At 44.7% G+C, this 21432-nt stretch overlaps 1 protein-coding gene across 6 annotated transcripts; it reads left to right on the plus strand.

Moving 5' to 3' along the window:
- The first annotated feature begins 245 nt into the window (after positions 1 to 245).
- On the plus strand, positions 246 to 21054 carry LOC142908286 (uncharacterized). Of its 6 annotated transcripts, none has more exons than XM_076058770.1 (3): positions 246 to 425; positions 2732 to 2802; positions 18608 to 21054. In XM_076058770.1, the coding sequence occupies exon 3, from the start codon at positions 18636 to 18638 to the stop codon at positions 19737 to 19739; it is 1104 nt and encodes a 367-aa protein (XP_075914885.1). In that variant the 5' UTR covers positions 246 to 425; positions 2732 to 2802; positions 18608 to 18635; the 3' UTR covers positions 19740 to 21054. The 6 variants fall into 6 exon arrangements, with proteins under 6 accessions (XP_075914885.1, XP_075914881.1, XP_075914886.1 ...); XM_076058766.1 differs by lacking the exon at positions 2732 to 2802 and adding an exon at positions 16169 to 16243; XM_076058771.1 differs by lacking the exon at positions 2732 to 2802 and adding an exon at positions 16169 to 16243 and having other exon boundaries at positions 246 to 383.
- The last annotated feature ends 378 nt before the right edge of the window (positions 21055 to 21432 follow it).

Genomic DNA, 21432 nt, shown 5'->3' on the forward strand with positions numbered 1-21432 from the left:
TTACCTCATCGGCGTGAAACGCCAGGGGGAGGTGTACCTCGCTATTGACGTAATGTCACCAAGGCGTTCACCCCACCCCATCCAACGTGCCCTTGAGCGTGACGTCACTCTTGCCTGGGTCACTTTCGTTATCTGTTTAAGTACAATCCTTATTTGGGCACAGCTACTCACGGTGACTGGCGGCTCATTAACATAATGTATTCGTGAAAGCTGTTGCGAGTTTATTGCGACGAGATCGGCACCCACGCCCAATCCCTCCACTTATGGGCCAGGCTCATTAACATAAATTATTTAAGTCCCAGAGCCGTTGATTGTGGGAGGGGCGTGTCTTGTTCCCCGCAAGTGACGTCATGTCACCGCCTCCTGCCGCGTGACGTCACGAGGTAACCGGAATCTGCCGCTCCGCGCGTAAACTGAAATCCGAGGTGAGAAATTCTCATCGCGGTTGTGGTGATTGTTGTGTTTGTGGTGGTTGTTGTGGTGGTTGTGATGGTGGTTGTGGTGGTTGTTGTGTTTGTGGTGGTGTTTGTTGTTGTTTACCGAGGTAGAGCCTCGCTTTCTCTCTCGTAGGGATGTCAATTGAGTAGCAGCGAGCTTGGAAGCGATGTCCAGGTTGGAACTTTACAGCGCTGGGCCTAGCCACGTGGGATCTTGCCTCCTACTCTCGCCTGATCGCGTTTGTTCAATTCTCTCGCTTAGTTGAGCAATCTTCGAAAGAAAGTAATCAACCAGGCTATGCGTTACTTGTGTGTTGACCGACTCTCTGTGTTGCATTGCATTAGATTTCGTAATTGTACTCAGTTTCGATTTAAAGCTTTCGTGACTGCAATGATTCATCTTCTTTGGTTCTTTCGGTAAAGTCACGTAGAATGAGAATAAAATAATAAATTGATAAAATAAAATAACACAATAATATTCTCACGACGTTTCGGCCACAACACAAGCGGCCTTCATCAGGTGAAGGGACGAGACTGTCTGGTAGGACAGCGCTGGAGTGAAAGAGCCACGTTCAGAACACGACCTTTAAGCTGTATGAGAGGAAACAACGCGCCTTGACAAAGGAATTAGCATATAATATAGCATTGAAATGGCTGAGTGATTAGCTTGTGACTGCGGATGTGTATGCTTTAACTTTAACATAGCTATTTCTGTGACCAGTCACAAGCTAATCACTCAGCCATTTCAATGCTAAATTATATGCTAATTCCTTTGTCAAGGCGCTTTGTTTCCTCTCACACAGCTTAAAGGTCGTGATCTGAACGTGGCTCTTTCACTCCAGCGCTGTCCTACCAGACAGTCTCGTCCCTTCACCTGATGAAGGCCGCTTGTGTTGTGGCCGAAACGTCGTGAGAATATTGTGTTATTTTATTTTATCAATTTATTATTTTATTCTCATTCTACGTGACTTTACCGAAAGAACCAAAGAAGATGTACTCTGTTTGATTAAGTGTGCTTTTTCTCTCTCTCTCTGTGTGTGTCCTCGTGTTATTATTATTTACTGCAGTTACCAAAGCTCCAAATCTCTCATTGACACAAGGCCGTAATTATAATATATTATAATAATTATATATATTGGGGGACAACCCTCCCAATTATCAAATATGCTCAAAATGTCCCCCCCCCCCCAATATATTGCTATAGCAATATACAATATATAATATTGCTATAAAAATGTTTTCTAAATAATAATTGCTATGCTATGTTAATAAAAACAACAATTTGCTAAACCTTGGCCACAAAATCTGGACTTGTCTTCATATAACAATTCATAGATTTCTGTTTATATGATTGCGTTGTACTTTATGAATCCCTAATCTCTGCCATTACATACTATGAAAGAAGAAAAGGTGTAAAAAGTAAAAACAGAGCAATGTAATACAATACACTCTTGGACATTATTGTATCAAATAAAATAAATTCCATCCCATGTGTTGGTGAATTTTAAAAATATTTTATGCAGGAAAATGGCAGGAAATACGTTTTCAAATTTTTATTTTTTTCTGGGGGGGACCCCAGACCCCCTGGAAGATTTGGTCCCCCAATGTTGACTCCATGACTACGGCCTTGCATTGACTTGCTAATTTCTCTACCCTCCCCCTCTCTCTATTTAAGGCCTCGACAAAGAGGCGTTGTATCTCTGTGTGCCTATGTGTGTGTCTCTCTCTGTGTGTCTCTGTGTTATCTCTCTCTGTCTACGTGTCTCCGTGTCTGTGTTTTGCCTCTCTCTCAAATTGAGCAATCTTTGGAAGAACGTTATCAACCAGGTGGGGTGTTGACTGTTAGCCGACTCTCTGTGTTGTATTGCATTACGTTTCTAGGTTTACTAGGTTTGTTTTCTTTATCACTTGTACCTGATGATGATTGCTTGTGTTGCAATCGAAACGTTGTATGCTATTTGCATACAGCGATGGTGTACGGTGCTTTTTGTGTAATATTTTGCTGTTTTCCCCTGGATTTTCTGTTTGCACAGTCACAGTCACTTTAAGATGGTTTCTTGTTCATGTTTTTGTTTGTTGCGGTTGCACCCGATTCAAGAGCCGAATGGCTCACAGGGCTATACCAAATAAATGAAACTGAAATTATTATTTCACTTCTTTATTTTTTCTACGTGACTTTACCGAAAGATCCAAAGAGAATCTTGCTTAAGTTTTAATTTCTCTTCACCTGGCTCGCTACTCTGTAACTTTGTTTTGTTTTAAATATTCACAGTTTTTTTTTATTTTTTTACCAGGCCACACCCGCGTTGAGCTGCTGTACCGCTCTTGTTTTCAGAAGCGACCTGCCCACAACAACAACAACAAGGTGGGGCTTGTCAACAGCGTGGTGGTGTTCACTCTAGACGCGTGGCGGTGTTCACTCTGGACGTGTGGCGGTGTTCACTCTAGACGTGTGGTGGTATTCACTCTAGATGCATGGTGGTGTTCACACTCTACATGTGGAGGGGAAACCCGGGTATTGGGAAGGAAATCCACACAACCACGGGGAGAGAGAGAAAGACACGCAGCTTCGACTGTGTTGATTGATCCTCAATGAATTACTTGGTGGGGTGAGGAACCATTAATACTGAGCAGGTGAAGGTGGCCAGGCATGGGTCTGGACACACCACCACCTGTGAACCATGCCAGTGTGTGACAGTGGTGGAGCCAGTGGGGGTGGGGTGGCACGTGCCCCCCCAACAATCCGATTGAAATCCCTAATTTTGATAGGATCATTGGGGTTTATTAGTAAATAGCTTCACTCCCGGCTTCGCCCAGGACTCGGATTCTTGTTTTGGATAAATTTCAAATTTCATATTCCCTTATCTTTCACTGAAAAACCCTGAAAAAATCGATGCTTGCAAGAAAGAAAAAAGCAGAAACAAATCAGGTTTCCTAAATCGGATGTTTTCACTCAAGGAAATTCAACCTTAACCCACTTCTACGTGAGGTCGATTTTGCCAACTCTGGAAGGGAATGACGTGGCGAGCTGAAAATAGTCGCGTTCACTTAGAAATTCCAAACAGCAGAAGCTGTGAAAATTTCATGACGCCAGAGCTCAGCGTTGGAGAGGTTTTGCTGCTTCACACAAACAAGCTGATGTAATTTCTGCCTTATATTTAAGATAGCTGTTGTACCTGTTCTTCGCACGGATTTGTATTGAGACTCCGAGAAGCCAATGGCTTCATCGGCCAGGAGCGAAGCGCCACCTAAAATCTCCCGGCACGCTGTTAACAGCTCTAGAAGTACGGCCCGCGAAGAGGCATATGGAAGGGGTAAGCATTGCAGAGCGCTTAACTCAGGTGTGTTGCGGGTTGACGTCACACACTCCATGGTCATTTCCCCCACCCCTCCCCCAAAATGCCAAAGTTTATTTTTATACTTTTTACATTGTGTACAGTATGGAACCTCGCCACATGCCAAATTTCAAGTGTGTAGCCTCTTGGGAAGTTTGCTAAACATTTTGAACAGTCACACGTATCCACACATTTCCCTTTTATATATATAGATAAATCAGCATTTTGCGACCCCCACTGCCACCGTGTGACATGTTATTACGTGCCAGGGACTCCATAATTGGCAATAATTAACGGCAAAGCAGTTACAAACGACTCACAGAATTGTGCGCAGTTGCGTATACAGTACACGACTTCCCTGATGACAAACACCTTCAGCGAGCGCGATGCCGATCACCCGCGTTGAATCAAAAGCAAGGGACAAGTCCTTACTTACTAACAACTCCTTACTTACCAACAACTCCTTACTAACAACTCCTTACTTACTAACAACTCCCAAAAATTTTCATTGCTGAAGGGGTTGCCCCATCTACCTGAAAATCCTGGCTCCACCTCTGAGTGTGTGACAGGGTCAAGTTTGTATTTGCATTAAAGTCTTTGTAAGAATGGAGTCAGGAAGTTATCACAACACACGTGCAGCTGAAGTCGGAACTGTTCATCCCAGCATTCAAGGACATCTGTGCCTGGCTTCACACCTCTAAGTTGTGATTGAACATTCATTTATGCATTTCTGCATAACACATAGTATTATTTTCCACACCCTTTGCTATGTCACCTGAATTTATCTTTTATACATATTCCTTTTGAAGCCAGACAGCCGAAATTGTGTGCTCGGAGTTTTGGGTTAACATTCATTTTGAAGATACGAGGGCTTCCAGGCACGTTTATGACATTTGCCCTGTCATTGTGTGCCATAACAGCCCGTGTGATGAAATTGGGACACTTTTTCACTATATCATGAATATATGAATAAGTATAGACGTGTAAGTCACGTGTTACTGTGTGTATATGCATTCCTCTGTGCATCGATACTGACGTGTAGATGGTGTGGATATTCTTTTGTTTCTGTCTGCAGCTGACGCGTCCTCTGTTGCTTCCTCTGCAGAATTGGTCTGATGGAGCAAAGGCATTCGGCGCAGCTCGGTGCAAAAAGGCATCAATGTGACCGTTGTGCATACAGCACGGATCGTACTGAACATTTGACACGGCACCAGAGAACTCACACAGGAGAGAAACCCTTCAAGTGCAGTGTGTGTGGGAAGGCGTTTGCACAATCATCTACTCTTAAAAAACACCAGAGAACACACACGGGAGAGAAACCCTTCAAGTGCAGTGTGTGTGGGAAGGCGTTTGCACAGTCATCTGCTCTTGTAGAACACCAGAGAACACACACGGGAGAAAAACCCTTTAAGTGCAGTGTGTGTGGGAAGGCGTTTGCACATTCATCTGCTCTTGTAAGACACCAGAGAACACACACGGTAGAGAAACAATTCTAGATTTAAAGCTTTCGTGACTGCTAGGATCCATACTCTTTGGTTCTATTGGGTAAAGTCACGTAGGTGAAAATAAAATAACAAAAAATCACGACGTTTCGGCCACAACACAAGCGGCCTTCATCAGGTGAAGGGACGAGACTGTCTGGAGGACAGCACTGGAGTGGAAGAAGCCACGCTTAGATCACGACCTTTAAGCTGTGTGAGAAGAAAAAGACCAGGCGCCTTGACAAAGGAATTAGCATATAATTTAGCATTGAAATGGCTCATTGAAATAGCTAAGTTAAAGTATACACATCTGCAGAGGTATCCCTTGACAAAGGAATTAGCGCTGGAGTGGAAGAAGCCACGCTTAGACACGACCTTTAAGCTGTGTGAGAAGAAAAAGACCAGGCGACTTGACAAAGGAATTAACATATAATTTAGCATTGAAATGGCTCATTGAAATAGCTAAGTTAAAGTATACACATCCGCAGAGGTACCCTTTGGCAAAGGAATTAGCATCGAATTTAGCATTAACTTTAATACAGCTATTTCTGTGACCAGTTACAAGCTAATCACTCAGCTATTTCAATGCTAAATTCGATACTAATTCCTTTGTCAAAGGGTACCTCTGCGGATGTGTATACTTTAACTTAGCTATTTCAATGAGCCATTTTAATGCTAAATTATATGCTAATTCCTTTGTCAAGGCGCTTGGTCTTTTTCTTCTCACACAGCTTAAAGGTCGTGATCTAAGCGTGGCTTCTTCCACTCCAGTGCTGTCCTCCAGACAGTCTCGTCCCTTCACCTGATGAAGGCTGCTTGTGTTGTGGCCGAAACGTGATTTTTTGTTATTTTATTTTCACCTACGTGACTTTACCCAATAGAACCAAAGAGTAAGGTAGAGAAACACTTCAGGTGCACTCCGTGCGGGATGGTGTTTGCACTTTCATCAAATCTTCATGTACACCAGAGAACACACACAGCAGATAAACCCTTCAAGTGCAGTGTGTGTGGGAAGGCATTTACATTTTCATCTGCTCTGGTAACACACCAGAGAACACACACGGGAGAGAAACCCTTAAAGTGCAGTGTGTGTGGGAAGGCGTTTGCACAGTCACCAAATCTTCATGTACACCAGAGAGCTCACAAGCATCGGAAGATCCACAAGGAGTGGAGTCTGAAATCATCTTGCGAAAGTCAAAGTGCCGCAATGAGCCCATCCCTCATGAAACAAGAACCGGAAGAAAATCCCAGCTTGGACACTTTTAAAGGTATCGAGGAAAAATATGTGGAGGTGAAGGTGAAATGTGAAGAAGTGATGGTGAAGAGCGAAGAAGTGAATGTGAAATGTGAAGAAGTGATGGTGAAGAGCCAAGAAGTGAAGGTAAAATGTGAAGATGATTCAACTCCAAAATCGGACCTTCACATCGATGGAGGCAACGTGAAGCAGGAGGAGAATTCTGACTGTGAGGCAGAGCGAGGCAACTCATAGCGGTTTGTGGAAGTGGAAGTGTGGGTGGACTTCCTCCGAGACAATACAAAGTCAAATGGAGACCCGGTAGATGTGTAGGTTTGAGACAATGTCGCTCAATAGATGCACCTTTGTCACAGCCCTTTAATGACATGAATGTGAAGTTGAACACTCAATTCCTAGGTGCAACCTGCAGGGTAAGAGCGGCCGGTCTTTGTGGACCTGTGGGTTGGGTAGATCTCTAATCAGAAGCGAGAGGCAGTAAGCTCCCAAGCATTCACTAGTCTAATAATTCCATTTATATGGTGCTTGCTTAATCGCCTCTGGCAATTCGGAGTTTTGCGTCGTATCTCGTCTCAAACACTCGAAGAGCATCCCCAAGTAGCAGCTGCCCCTGTGTGGCACAAGGTGGTGGCCCTGCACCGGCCTGCATGTGGACAAGAGCCTGTCAGTAGGGGGCGATGGTTGATGTGGCATCTCAGTTGTGGAGTTTGTAGGTAATGTTTAGAATTTGATACATTTTGACCCAGACGCCAGCATGCAATGGCCTACTCGTTTAGAATGACAATAGTATGTTGTACATACACTGTTAAGCAGACGGTGCGTATTTTTAAAAATATCTTCTTGTTAATACGATGTAACCTGATACAGCATAATTCAGTGCAGTAATACAATTTTGTTAAAATGACTCAATAATTTAGAATGAATACTTTGATTGTGTGCGTACATGTAACATTTTGTCAATAAGGGTCATACATTAAATAAGTCATGTTAGGACAAAGTGTGTGCTTTGGAAGTAACCTGTACAGATAACTCAGGTGAGACTCATTGTTCTTGTGATACAGGGCAAAGGGTACTTTTTGTGTTTTCAGGAAGCATCTCCCTCTGGAGCAACTCATTGTCTTTGAAATAGGGAGCACACTCGGATCATTCATTAGTTACACGTAGAGGAGATACATTCTCTACAACACGAATTATAATTTTGTATTACGTGTTGACGTAGATTTTGCCTAACTAGGACTAGAAATGCTCCTTGCTGATTAACGTCTGGATGTTCACAACCAAGGGGTGGAGCAAGCCTGACCGCCTGCGGCGCCCCTCACAACCATTTACGGCCTGGGGCCAGGAAAGTAACGAAAAAAAATTGCACATGAACGACGCCTCTACGCAAGCACCTGATGCTCCATTTGGAAGTTTTGAAATAACTTTGAATTGTATTATGTTTTGAATTAGATAATTGTATTTCTTCATTAAAAGCTTATTCATTTAAAACGACATTTCGTGTGAATTTTCTCTCGTTAAGTAGATGGCCTTGCCGGGGGTTCGGTTCGATGCGGACTTTCACCTGGTTGGGATCGCGGGATCGAGATGAGGTGACACAGAGCTGGTCGTGCGAGAAGACCGCCGTCTGCAGATCGATTCCAACGCGATGGAACGTCTGTCCCTGCACCTCCGTCGTTCATGCAGGGGGCGCGAAGGTTTGTAGCGCCCCCTGCATGAAAACGACGGAACGTGCAGCGTTAGTCACGAAGTTGTGCGTAAGCGCCATAACAAGGCGCTGTAAGCTGACCTGCCACCACGTTCACGGGTCAACAGGGAGCAGCCGAGAGAGAGAGCGAGGTGCGTAGGGGTCGACCAAGGTAAACCCACGGCGCCCCCCCCCCCCCGTGACCGGGGACTAACACCCCTGACCCCCCCCCCCGTCCCTATGGTCCCTTAAGATAAGACCTTCCAGAAGGTTCTGGGGGGTGGGGGGGGGGGGGGTCAGGAGGGGAGGGGTGACCCCGACCTGGGGATAAAAGGCCGACCCTCTGGACGGTCCAGGCAGTGTTCACCAACTCAAGCCTGAAGACATCCGAAGACCTGAAGACTGGACCAGCACCCGGGGACCCTCAACCGAGGCTCTTGTTAGAGCCGGGTTGTAGCGGACCAGAGGTGAGCTCCCGTACCCTGGCTGGGACGGGTCGTCCAGTCTTCCCTTAACGCCGGGCTAAGGGACTTGTGGGTAGCAGAGCCCGGAGTGTGCAGGCTGCGATAGAAGGGAGGCTGTCTCTCCCGGAGGCTATCGGGTGGAGGGGGCCGTACCCCTTCGTGTTACAGTAGTGTGTAGAGCCGAGTTCGAAAGAGTTATAATAAACGCGTTGCCTCAACCAGACGTCTCCATGTGGTTAGTTAAGGACACAACACTTATATAAAAGAGTGTAGCCAGTGGGTTTTGAATTTTTTTAAATGCCAATTCCTTTGATCAAGGCACCTTAATCCCTCTCACACATCTTAAAGGCTGTGGTCTGAGCTTGGCTCTGTTTCACTCCAGCGCAGTCTTTGAGACAGTCTGGTCCCTTCACCTGATGAAGGCCGCTTGTGTTGTGGCCGAAACGTCGTGATTTTTGTTGTTTTATTTTTTACCGACGTGACTTTACCGAATAGAACCAAAGAGTATGGATCCTTGCAGTCTCGAAAGATTCAAATCTAGAATTGATAGCCTCTACGGGGAGGGTTTTCACCTATCTGTTAGAGCTTTTAACAGACAACGGGACAAGAAGTCACAGCTCATCGAGACGCTCATCTTCCTCAAAAGATGTCGCGACCACAAGGTAATACCCATCGCCTTCACACTCACTTCTGCTGCTGTGTCCTCACCGAATTCTAAACAGATTCTGTTTAAGGCCAGCCTCTCTTTAATCTCAGAGAGGATAAGACTACTACGTTTTGAACTCGATACTTTAGACAGGACTCTCCTACAAGCTCATTTAACGTTAACACAAAAAATGTCACCTTCTGATTGGAACCACGTAGACAACACGACTGTTTTTTTTGCCGATTCACTTTCAATCAAATGCAAAGCTAAATTCAACCACCTGTCAAAGAAAAAACCCGGTTCCACATATCACCAAACTAAACGCTGACAAAATTGTTATCAATCAGAGTAGCACCCCGATTTCGGACAATCTGAAAACAGTATTGGCTAAAGGACTAAATTTAGCTGTCACCCCAAAACATACCGATAGATGATATCATTTCTCAGGTCCATGTAGCCCGCAAAGGTATAGCACACATCCAAGCAGACGTCGCAAGAGCTGAAATAGCTACTATTCTTAAGAATGCTAAGAAACCCGTGAGCAACATCAGCAAAGATGAACGCTCTGAACTCGCGAAATTAAAAGAGAGACATGATATAGTCATCCTCTCAGCCGACAAGGGCAATGCCACTGTAATTGTGGATAAAAACTCATACAACAATAAAATTCAGGACCTACTCAATGATGGTAGTTACTCAAAAATTAAAAATGACCCTACTAATAGCCTAACTATAAAAAAAAACAAAAAGATCATCACAAGTTCGACCTCCCTAATCGAACCAACTAAACGTCCCTCCCTAAAACCTTCTGCTGCAAGACCCACTAGATTCTATGGTCTTCCAAAGATTCATAAAGAAGGCACTCCACTACGACCCATCGTATCCACGATCAACTCCCCTACCTATAAGCTAGCACGTTTTCTGTCGGATACCTTGCTACCTTTCACTGGCAAGACCTCCTCAGCAGTACTTAACTCAGACCAATTGGTTTCTACGGTCAAAGACGTTGTACTGTCCCCTGACGATATCCTTGTCAGCTTCGAAATGGTCTCCTTGTTCACCAAGGTCCCGGTACCTGATACCATTAATATATTTGAAAATTTGGTACAACATGGACTAAACCCCGAGGTACCTACGCTGGTCAGACACTGCCTAACCAACATCTACTTTACCTGGAATGGTTCCTTCTACAAACAAAATGAGGGTACTCCCATGGGTTCCCCCTTGTCACCAGTGATAGCCAATGTTTTCATGGAGAAATTTGAATCGGACGCCATCCAGACTTCCACCCTCAGACCTTCCCTGTGGAAGAGATATGTGGATGACACTTTCGTCATTTGGCCACATGGCCTCCCAGCTCTGAACCTTTTCCTACACCACATCAATTCCAGACATCCCGCCATAAAATTCACCATGGAAGTGGAGAAAGATGGCAAGCTACCATTCTTAGATGTTCTGTTTGAGAGGAGACCTGATGGCTCATTGGGGCATTCTGTCTACAGGAAACCTACCCACACAGATTCCTACTTGAAACCTGATTCCCACCACCACCCATCCCAAAACAATTATCTCATCAAAACTTTATCCCATAGGGTTCATTGCATTTCGGACCAACACCACCTGACCAGTGAATTAAAACATGTACCCCTGGCCCTCAAAAAGGAATGGATACTCTGACCGTACCATCAGCCAAGCTGTTTCTCCCTCCATACAGAAACAACCACTTGATACTCCGGTCAAAACCATCACACTACCATATATAGCAGGCGTTACTAAAAAGATTTTAAAAATTCTAAACAAACACAAGATCCAGGTCCGGTTCAATACAGTACACAAAATTCGTGATCTGATCCCATCCGTGAAGGATGTCATTCCTGACTTACAGTACCCCGGGGTTTACAAATTGAGTTGTACCTGCGGTGATTGCTATATCGGGGAGACAAAACGACATGTCTCTGACCGAATTCATGAGCACAAATCAGATTTGAAACACGGCAAAACGAATTCTTCTGCCGTAGCTGATCATTGTTACAATGCTGTGGGTGATCACGATATAATTTTCACCGATACCAAGGTTCTTTGCAAACCCACGTTTTTTTTTTAAATCAGAGATTTGTTCACGAGGCAATTCAGATCTACAAACACAGACACAATTTCAACCGAGAAGATGGTTTAAAATTAAGCAACCATTGGAAAGATGTTCTAAATCGAACCAAACATTAAACTAATTTCAATGGTACAGTATATTTTTTCAAGTAGTGGTACCCCAAACTTTCGCAGCACATGCGGACGCATGTGCACCCGCATGTTCACCCTCTCTACACCTTTCATCATGCTAAGTCCGCCAATTAAATGCGAATTTTTTTTGTTTATGCTAATTCCTTTGTCAAGGAACCTTGTTTCCTCGCACACAGCTTAAAGGTCGCGATCTGAGCGTGGCTGTGTTTCACTCCAGCGCTGTCCTCGAGACAGTCTGGTCCATTCACCTGATGAAGGCCGCTTGTGTTGTGGCCGAAACGTCGTGATTTTTTGTTATTATATTTTTACCTACGTGACTTTACCGAATAGAACCAAAAAGTATGGATCCTTGCAGTCACGAAAGCTTCAAATCTAGAACAACAACAACCACAAAAACTTAGATTAAGGCCATCAGTCTAACTGCGTACGACAACAAAACAAACATGTCCAAACCAAAACACGTTTTCCAAATCACCAAAAAATAAAGCCATAATTGCAACGTAACAGTGATCACAAGGACTGTGACCGAATTTTTACAATAAACTGCATAAATAACATGTAACACCAAACCCTAGGGCCATAGCTGGCTGCATGAGTTACTCCACAACAACAGAAGCATCGGTGGGAGTATCAAATTTTTCAATGCACCTTTAAGATCAGCACGCTAAATCAAAATACAGATAAACATTTTATTTTTTGCCAATGAATAGCAGTGGCAGCTTGGGGTGTACAACTCCTCTAGAGCAGTTTTGAGAGAAGATCTCACTGGTAGCGATTCAAGTTGCAGTTTATTAGCAATAGCATTCCAGACTCTGGGGGCATCAATAGCAAAGGCCCTTCCACCAGTTTTTGTACGGCAATAGGGAATGTGAAGCTGGTAAATGAGCGAAGACCTGAGGTCAAATTTGTTCTTTGAAACAGAGAGGAGATCCAGCAGGTAGTCTGCGGATTTATTTGTAAGTACATCGTGAATAAATAAGATCTGGTGCACAAGCCGTCGATTGAGGAATCTCTTTCAATGGAGCGAGTTAAGTGTGTTCGATTCAACATCTCTCTGTCCGTCTGTGTCTCTGTGCGCCTCTGTGTGTCTCTCTCTGCCTGTCTCTCTGTCTCTGTCTATCTTTCTGTCTGTGTGTTCCTCTTGTCTGTGTCTGTCCGCCTGTCTTGTCTGTCTGTCTGTGTTTGTCTATCAGCGTCTGTCCAACCATAGTCAACGACTGTCAGTAGCAGCAGGCGCCCGTTCAGCTCCCACGGCTACACGCCACTCAAACTTGCTCCCAACACACAAAGACAAAGATCCCCCGTGTAGCCTGCACAGAATGTTGGGGCAAGTGCTGTTAGCGAGCACCTAACACAAAGACAAAGATCCCCCGTGTAGCCTGCACAGAATGTTGGGGCAAGTGCAGTTAGCGAGCACCTATTAAGGGTGGGATGGCACACTTATTTGAGGCTGAGTCGACGTAGGGGAGGCTCAGGACCGGTTCAGAAAATCGTCACTGGCGGTGTTGGCCACGAGCGGGAATGGAACTCGGCTGGTCGGGAGCGGAGCGCTCAACACGTCACTGCCGCTCCTCTTCTGTCAACAAACTTGAACTCTGACCCCGCTCTCTGACGTCACCGCTCAGCGTGACCTCATCGGCGTCAAACGCAAGGGGGCGGTGGGCCTCGCTAGTGACGTCATGTCACCAAGGTATTCGCCTCACCCCCGACCTCCGCGCTCTTGGCGTGACGTCGCCTCTGCTCGGCCGCTGCCAATATCTGACCCAGTGCCAATCCTTATTTGGGCAAAGCTACGAACGGTGACTGGCGGCTCATTAACATAATGTATTCGTTAAAGCCGTCGTGAGTTTTTTTGCGACAGGTTCGGCACCCACGCCCCATCCAACCAGGATTGGGAGGGGAGTGTCTTGTACTCCGGAAGTGACGTCACATCACCTCCTGCCGCGTTACGTCACGAGGTCACCGGAAGCTACCGCTCCGCGCGTGAACTGAAATCCGAGGTGAGAAATTCTCATCGCGCTTGTGGTGGTGAGGTGGTTGTGGTGGTTGTTGTGGTGGTTGTGGTGGTCGTTGTGGTTGTTGTTGTTGTTTCCCGAGGTAGAGCCTCGCTCTCTCTCGTAGGGATGTCAATTGAGTAACAGCGAGCATGGAAGCGATGTCCAGGTTGGAACTTTACAGCGCTGGGCCTAGCCACGCGGGGCCTTGCCTCCTGCCCTCGCCTGATCGCGTTTGCTTCAATTCTCTCGCTTAAATTTTGATTTAAAGCTTTCGTGACTGCAGTAATTCATATTCTTAGTTTTTTCGGTAAAGTCACGTTGAAGAGAAACAACAAAATAACAAAATATATATAAAACAAAAAATTCTCACGACGTTTCGACCATAACTCAAACGGTCATCATCAGGTGTGTCGGTTTGCATAAATTTATTTTGAAAACGGCATATTTATTTATATATATAAAAATAACGTTGGCGTCACGCGCAACGATGGCAGTTTGCCAGGACTAGTCCATCTATTTTTTGAAAAGAGGAGGGGGGAGACGAAATTTGTTTTTATGTATGCTGTCTGAAAGGCACTGTAAGCGTGAACAATCAATCAAGAACTGAAATGATTTATCAAATCTTTCCAATGATTGCTAAGTTGCCTCTGTGGTAGTAGTTACATTGGAGAAACCAAACGCCATATCTCGGACCGCATTCGTGAACATAAAGCAGACCTTAAACACGGTAGGACCAACACCTCGGCCGTAGCAGATCATTGTTCTAATTCAGTAGGCTCACATGCCATTGACTTTTCCAAGACGGAGGTTCTTTGTAAGCCATCTGGCTTCCATGAGAGATTCGTTCATGAGGCTATCCACATATACAAACACAGAGACAATTTCAACCGAGAAGATGGATTCTATCTTAGCAATCATTGGAAAGATTTGATAAATCATTTCAGTTCTTGATTGATTGTTCACGCTTACAGTGCCTTTCAGACAGCATACATAAAAACAAATTTCGTCTCCCCCCTCCTCTTTTCAAAAAATAGATGGACTAGTCCTGGCAAACTGCCATCGTTGCGCGTGACGCAAACGTTATTTTTATATATATAAATAAATATGCCGTTTTCAAAATAAATTTATGCAAACCGACACACCTGATGATGACCGTTTGAGTTATGGTCGAAACGTCGTGAGAATTTTTTATTGTTTTATATATATTTTGTTATTTTATTGTTTCTCTCGCTTAGTTGAGCAATCTTTGTAAGAAAGTAATCAACCAGGCTATGCGTTACTTGTGTGTTGACCGACTCTCTGTGTTGCATTACATTTCCTAATTGTACTCAGTTTTATTAAGTGTGCTTTCTCTCTGTGTGTGTGATCGTTTTATTATTATTTACTGCAGTCACCAAAGCTCCAATCTCTCATTGACACAAGGCCGTAATTATAATATATTATAATTAATTATAATATATAATATATTATAATAATTATAATATATATTGGAGGGGACATCCCCCCCAATAATGCCCCCCCCTCCCCAATATATTGCTATAGCAATATACAATATATAATATTGCTATAAAAATGTTTTCTAAATATTAATTGCGATGCTTTGTTAATAAATACAACGATTTGCTAAACCTTGGCCACAAAATCTGGACTTGTCTTCATATAACAATGCATAGATTTCTGTTTATATGATTGCGCTGTACTTTATGAATCCCTAATCTCTGCCATTACATACTATGAAACAAGAAAAGTAAAAAAAACTGAGCAATGTAATACAATACACTCTTTGACATTATTGTATCAAATAATACAAAATCCATCCCATGTGTTAGTGAAATTTGTTAATATTTTATGCAGGAAATGGCAGGAAATGAGTTTTCAAATGTACATTTTTTTCTGGGGGGGGGGTTCCCAGACCCCCTGGAAGATTTGGTCCCCCCCAATGTTGACTCCATGGCTACGGCCTTGCATTGACTTGCTAACTTCTCTACCCCCGCTCTCTCTCTATTTAAGGCCTCATCACAGAGGCGTTGTATCTCTGTGTGCCTATGTGTGTATCTCTCTCTGTGTGTCTCTGTGTTATCTCCCTCTGTCTATGTGTCTCCGTGTCTGTGTTTTGTCTCTCTCTCAAATTGAGCAATCTTTGGAAGAACGTTATCAACCAGCTGGGGTGTTGTTGACTGTTACGTTAGAAACGTAATGCAATACAACACAGAGAGTCGGCTAAGTTTTACTAGGTTCTCTCTTTTTCACTTGTACCTGATGATGATTGCTTGTGTTGCAATCAAAACGTCGCATGCTATTTGCACACAGCGATGGTGTACGGTGCTTATTGTGGAATATTTTGCTGTTTTCCCCTGGATTTTCTGTTTGCACAGTCACAGTCACTTTAAGATGTTTTTCTTGTTCATGTTTTTGTTTGTTGCGGTTGCACCCGATTCAAGAGCCGAATGGCTCACAGGGCTATACCAAATAAATGAAACTGAAACTATTATTTATTTAATTTATTTATTTCTACGTGACTTTACCGAAAGAACCAAAGAGAATCTTGCTTTAGTTTAAATTTCTCTTCACCTGCCTCGCTACTCTGTAACTTTGTTTTAAATATTCACAGTCTTATTTTTATTTTTTTACCAGGCCACGCCCACGTTGAGCTGGTGAAACCGCTCTTGTTTTCAGAAGCGACCTGCCCACAACAACAATAACAACAAGGTGGGGCTTGTCAACAGAGTGGTGGTGTTCACTCTAGACGCGTGGCGGTGTTCACTCTGGACGCGTGGCGGTGTTCACTCTAGACGCCTGGCGGTGTTCACTCTAGATGCGTGGCGGTGTTCACTCTAGACGCGTGGCGGTGTTCAATCTAGATGCGTGGCAGTGTTCACTCTAGACGCCTGGCGGTGTTCGCTCTAGACGCCTGGCGGTGTTCACTCTGGGCGCAAGGCGGTGTTCACTCTAGACGCGTGGTGGTGTTCACTCTAGACGCGTGGCGGTGTTCACTCTAGACGCGTGGCGGTGTTCACTCTAGACACGTGGCGGTGTTCACTCTAGACGCGTGGCGGTGTTCAATCTAGACGCGTGGCAGTGTTCACTCTAGACGCGTGGCGGTGTTCACTCTAGACGTGTGGCGGTGTTCACTCTGGATGCATGGCAGTGTTCACTTTGGGCGCGTGGCCGTGTTCACTCTCTACATGTGGAGAGGAAACCCGGGGATCGGGAAGGAAATCCATGCGACCACGGGGAGAGTGAGAGAGACAGGCAGCCTCGGCTGTGTGTTGATTTATCCTCAATGAATTACTTGGTGGAGTGAGGAAGCATTAATACTGAGCAGGTGAAGGTGGCCAGGCGTGGGTCTGGACACACCACCACCTGTGAACCATGCCAGTGTGTGACAGTGGTGGAGCCAGTGGGGGTGGGGTGGCACGTGCACCCCAACGATCCGATCGAAATCCCTAATTTCGATAGGATCATTGGGGTTTAATAGTAACTAGCTTCACTACCCGGCTTCGCCCGGGACTTGGATTCTTGTCTTGGATAAATTTTATATTCCCTCATATTTCACTGAAAAACCCTTAATGAATGTGATGCTTGCAAGAAAGAAAAAGCCGAAACAAATAAATATACTAAATCGGATGTTTTCACTCAAGGAAATTTAACCTTATCCCACTTCTACGTAAGGTCGATTTTGCCAACTCTGGAAGGGAATGACGTGGCGAGCTGAAAATAGTCGCGTTCACTTAGAAATTCCAGACAGCATAAGCTGTGAAAATTTCATGACGCCAGAGCTCAGCGTTGGAGAGTTTTTGGTGCTTCACACAAACAAACTGATGTAATTTCTGCCTTATATTTAAGATAGCTGTTGTACCTGTTCTTCGCACGGATTTGTTTTGAAACTCCAAGAAGCCAATGGCTTCATCGGCCAGGAGGGAAGCGCCACCTAAAATCTCCCGGCACACTGTTAACAGCTCTAGAAGTACGGCCCGCGAAGAGGCATATGGAAGGGGTAAGCATTGCAGAGCGCTTAACTCAGGTGTGTTGCGGGTTGACGTCACACACTCCATGGTCATTTCCCCCACCCCTCCCCCAAATGCCAAAGTTTATTTTTATACTTTTTACATTGTGTACAGTATGGAACCTCGCCACATGCCAAATTTCAAGTGTGTAGCCTGTTGGGAAGTTTGCTAAACATTTCGAACAGACACACGTATCCACACATTTCCCTTTTATATATATAGATAAATCAGCATTTTGCGACCCCCACTGCCACCGTGTGACATTATTACGTGCCAGGGACTCCATAATTGGCAATAATTAACGGCAAAGCAGTTACAAGCGACTCAGAATTGTGCGCAGTTGCGTATACAGTACACGACTTCCCTGATGGCAAACACCTTCAGCGAGCGCGATGCCGATCACCCGCGTTGAATCAAAAGCAAGGGACAAGTCCTTACTTACTAACAACTCCTTACTTACTAACAACTCCTTACTTACTAACAACTCCTAGCATTTTTCATTGCTGAAGGGGTTGCCCCATCTACCTGAAAATCCTGGCTACACCTCTGAGTGTGTGACAGGGTCAAGTTTGTATTTGCGTTTAAAGTCTTTGTAAGAATGGAGTCAGGAAGTTATCACATAACACGTGCAGCTGAAGTCGGAACTGTTCATCCCAGCATTCAAGGACATCTGTGCCTGGCTTCACACCTCTAAGTTGCGATTGAACATTAATTTATGCATTTCTGCATAACACAAATAGTATTATTTTGAACACCCTTTGCTATGTCAGCTGAATTTAGCTTTTATAAATGTTCCTTTTGAAGCCAGAAAGCCGAAATTGTGTGCTCGGAGTTTTGGGTTAACATTCATTTTGAAGATACGAGGGCTTCCAGGCACGATTGTGACATTTGCCCACTCATTGTGTGCCATAACAGCCCGTGTGATGAATTTGGGACGCTTTTTCACTACAACATGAATATATGAATAAGTATAGACATGTAAGTCACGTGTGACTGTGTGTATGCATTCCTCTGTGCATCGATACTGACGTGTAGATGGTGTGGATATTTTTTTTTCTCTCTGCAGCTGTCGCTTCCTCTGCAGAATTTGTCTCATGGAGCAAAGGCACTCGGCGCGGCTCGGTGCAAAAAGGCAGAAATGCGTCCGGCGTGAAAACAACCCGGATCGTACTGGAGATTTGACACGGCACCAGATAACTCGCACAGGAGATGAACCCTTCAAGTGCAGTGTGTGTGGGAAGGCGTTTACACAGTCATCAAGTCTTGTAGCACACCAGAGAACACACACGGGAGAGAAACCCTTCAAGTGTAGTGTGTGTGGGAAGGCGTTTGCACAGTCATCTACTCTTAAAAAACACCAGAGAACACACACGGGAGAGAAACCCTTCAAGTGTAGTGTGTGTGGGAAGGCGTTTGCACATTCATCTACTCTTAAAAGACACCAGAGAACACACACGGGAGAAAAACCCTTCAAGTGCAGTGTTTGTGGGAAGGGGTTTGCGCAGTCATCTGCTCTTGTAACACACCAGAGAACTCACACGGGAGAGAAACCCTTCAAGTGCAGTGTGTGTGGGAAGGCGTTTACAGATTCATCTGCTCTTGTAGCACACAAGAGAACACACACGGGAGAGAAACCCTTCAAGTGCAGTGTGTGTGGGAAGGCGTTTGCACAGTCATGTACTCTTGTAGAACACCAGAGAACACACACGGGAGAAAAACCCTTCAAGTGCAGTGTGTGTGGGAAGGCATTTGCACATTCATCAAATCTTCATGTACACCAGAGATCTCAAAAGCATCAGAAGATCCACAAGGAGTGGAGTCTGAAATCAGCTTGTGAAAGTCAAAGTGCCGCAATGAGCCCATCCCTCATGAAACAAGAACCGGAAGAAAATCCCAGCCTGGACACTTTTAAAGGTATCGAGGTAAAATATGAAGAGGTGAAGGTGAAATGTGAAGAAGTGATGATGAAGAGCGAAGTAGTGAAGGTGAAATGTGAAGAAGTGATGGTGAAGAGCGAAGAAGTGAAGGTGAAATGTGAAGAAGTGATGGTGAAGAGCGAAGAAGTGAAGGTCAAATGTGAAGAAGTGATGGTGAAGAGCGAAGAAGTGAAGGTCAAATGTGAAGATGAAGATTCAACTCCAAAATCGGACCTTCACATCGATGGAGGCAACGTGAAGCAGGAGGATAATTCTGACTGAGGCAGAGCGAGGCAACTCCCAGCAGTTCGTGGAAGTGGAAGTGTGGGTGGACTTCCTCCGAGACAATACAAAGTCAAATGGAGACCCGGTAGATGTGTAAGCTTGAGACGATGTCGCTCCAATAGATGCACCTTTGTCACAGGCCTTTAATGACAAGAATGTGAAGTTCAACACTCAATTCCTAGGATCAACCTGCAGCGTAACAGTGGCCAGTCTTTGTGGACCTGTGGGTTGGGTAGATCTCTAACCAGGAGCAAATGCCAATAAGCTCCCAAGCGTTGACTATGTTATCATAATTGCATTTATATGGTGCTTGCTTTATCGCCTCTGGCAATTCGGAGTTTTGCGTCGTATCTCGTCTCAAACACTCGAAGAGCATCCCCAAGTAGCAGCTGCCCCTGTGTGGCACAAGGTGGTGGCCCTGTACCGGCCTGCATGTGGACAAGAGCCTGTCAGTAGGGGGTGATTGTTGATGTGGCATCTCAGTTGTGGAGTTTGTAGGTAATGTTTAGAATTTGGTACATTTTGACCCAGATGCCAGCAGGCAATGGTCTACTCGTTTTGAATGACACAATAGAATGTTGTATATACATTGTTAAGCATACGGTGTGTATGTTTTAAAATAGCTTCTTGTTAGTACGATGTAACCTGATGCAGTATATTTCAGTGCAGTATTTCAATTTTGTTAATATTCCTGTCAATAATTTAGAATTAATACTTGTCTGATTGTGTGCGTACATGTAACATTTTGCCTATGAGGGTCAAACATTGAATAAGTGATGCTTGGACAAAGTGTGTGTTTTGGAAGTAACCTGTACAGATAACTCGGGTGAGACTCATTGTTCTTGTGATACAGGTCAAAGGGTGTTTTTGTGTTTTCAGGAAGCATCTCCCTCTGGAGAAACTCATTGTTTTTTTAAATAGGCAGCACACTCGGATCATTTATCAGTTACAAGGCATACCACTCAAAAGTTACACGTAGAGGACATACATTCTCTACAACACGAATTATAATTTTGTATTACGTGTTGACGTAGGTTTTGTCGAATTAGCACGAGAAATGGTCCTTGCTGATTAACGTCTGGATGTTCACAACCGAGGGTTGGAGCAAGCCTGACCGCCTGCGGCGCCCCTCACAAACATTTACGGCCTGGGGCCAGGAAAGTCACGAAAAGAATTGGACACGAACGACGCCTCCACGCAAGCTCCCGATGCTCCGTTTTTGAAGTTTGAAAATGAAACAACTTTGTACTTTATTATTTTTTTGAATTAGATAATTGTATTTCTTCATTAAAAGCTTATTCATTGAAAACGATATTTCGTGTGAATTTTCCTCTCGTCGTTAAGTAGGTGGCCTTGCCGGGGGTTCGGTTCGATGCGGACTTTCACCTGGTTGGGATCGCGGGATCGAGATGACGCGACACAGAGCTGGCCGTGCGACGAGACCGCCGTCTGCAGATTGAACGTCTGTCCCTGCGCCTCCGTCATTAATGCAGGGGGCGCATTGGTTTGCAACGCCTCCTGCATGAAAACTCTCTGCATGTGGAGTGGGATCCAGAGGGAAATCAACGCGACCACAGGGAGAGAGAGAGACACGCAAACTCCAAATATACAGCAAGCGTCAGGGTCGGGATCGTACCCACGACTTCCTGTATGCCAGGAGAGGTAGTTAACATCTCACCACATGGAGAGA

The sequence above is a fragment of the Petromyzon marinus genome, assembly GCF_048934315.1.
Source record: "Petromyzon marinus isolate PM22_M1 ecotype Great Lakes invasive population chromosome 78 unlocalized genomic scaffold, UKy_Petmar_22M1.pri1.0 chr78_unloc.1, whole genome shotgun sequence".
Classification (NCBI taxonomy): Eukaryota; Metazoa; Chordata; class Hyperoartia; order Petromyzontiformes; family Petromyzontidae; genus Petromyzon; species Petromyzon marinus.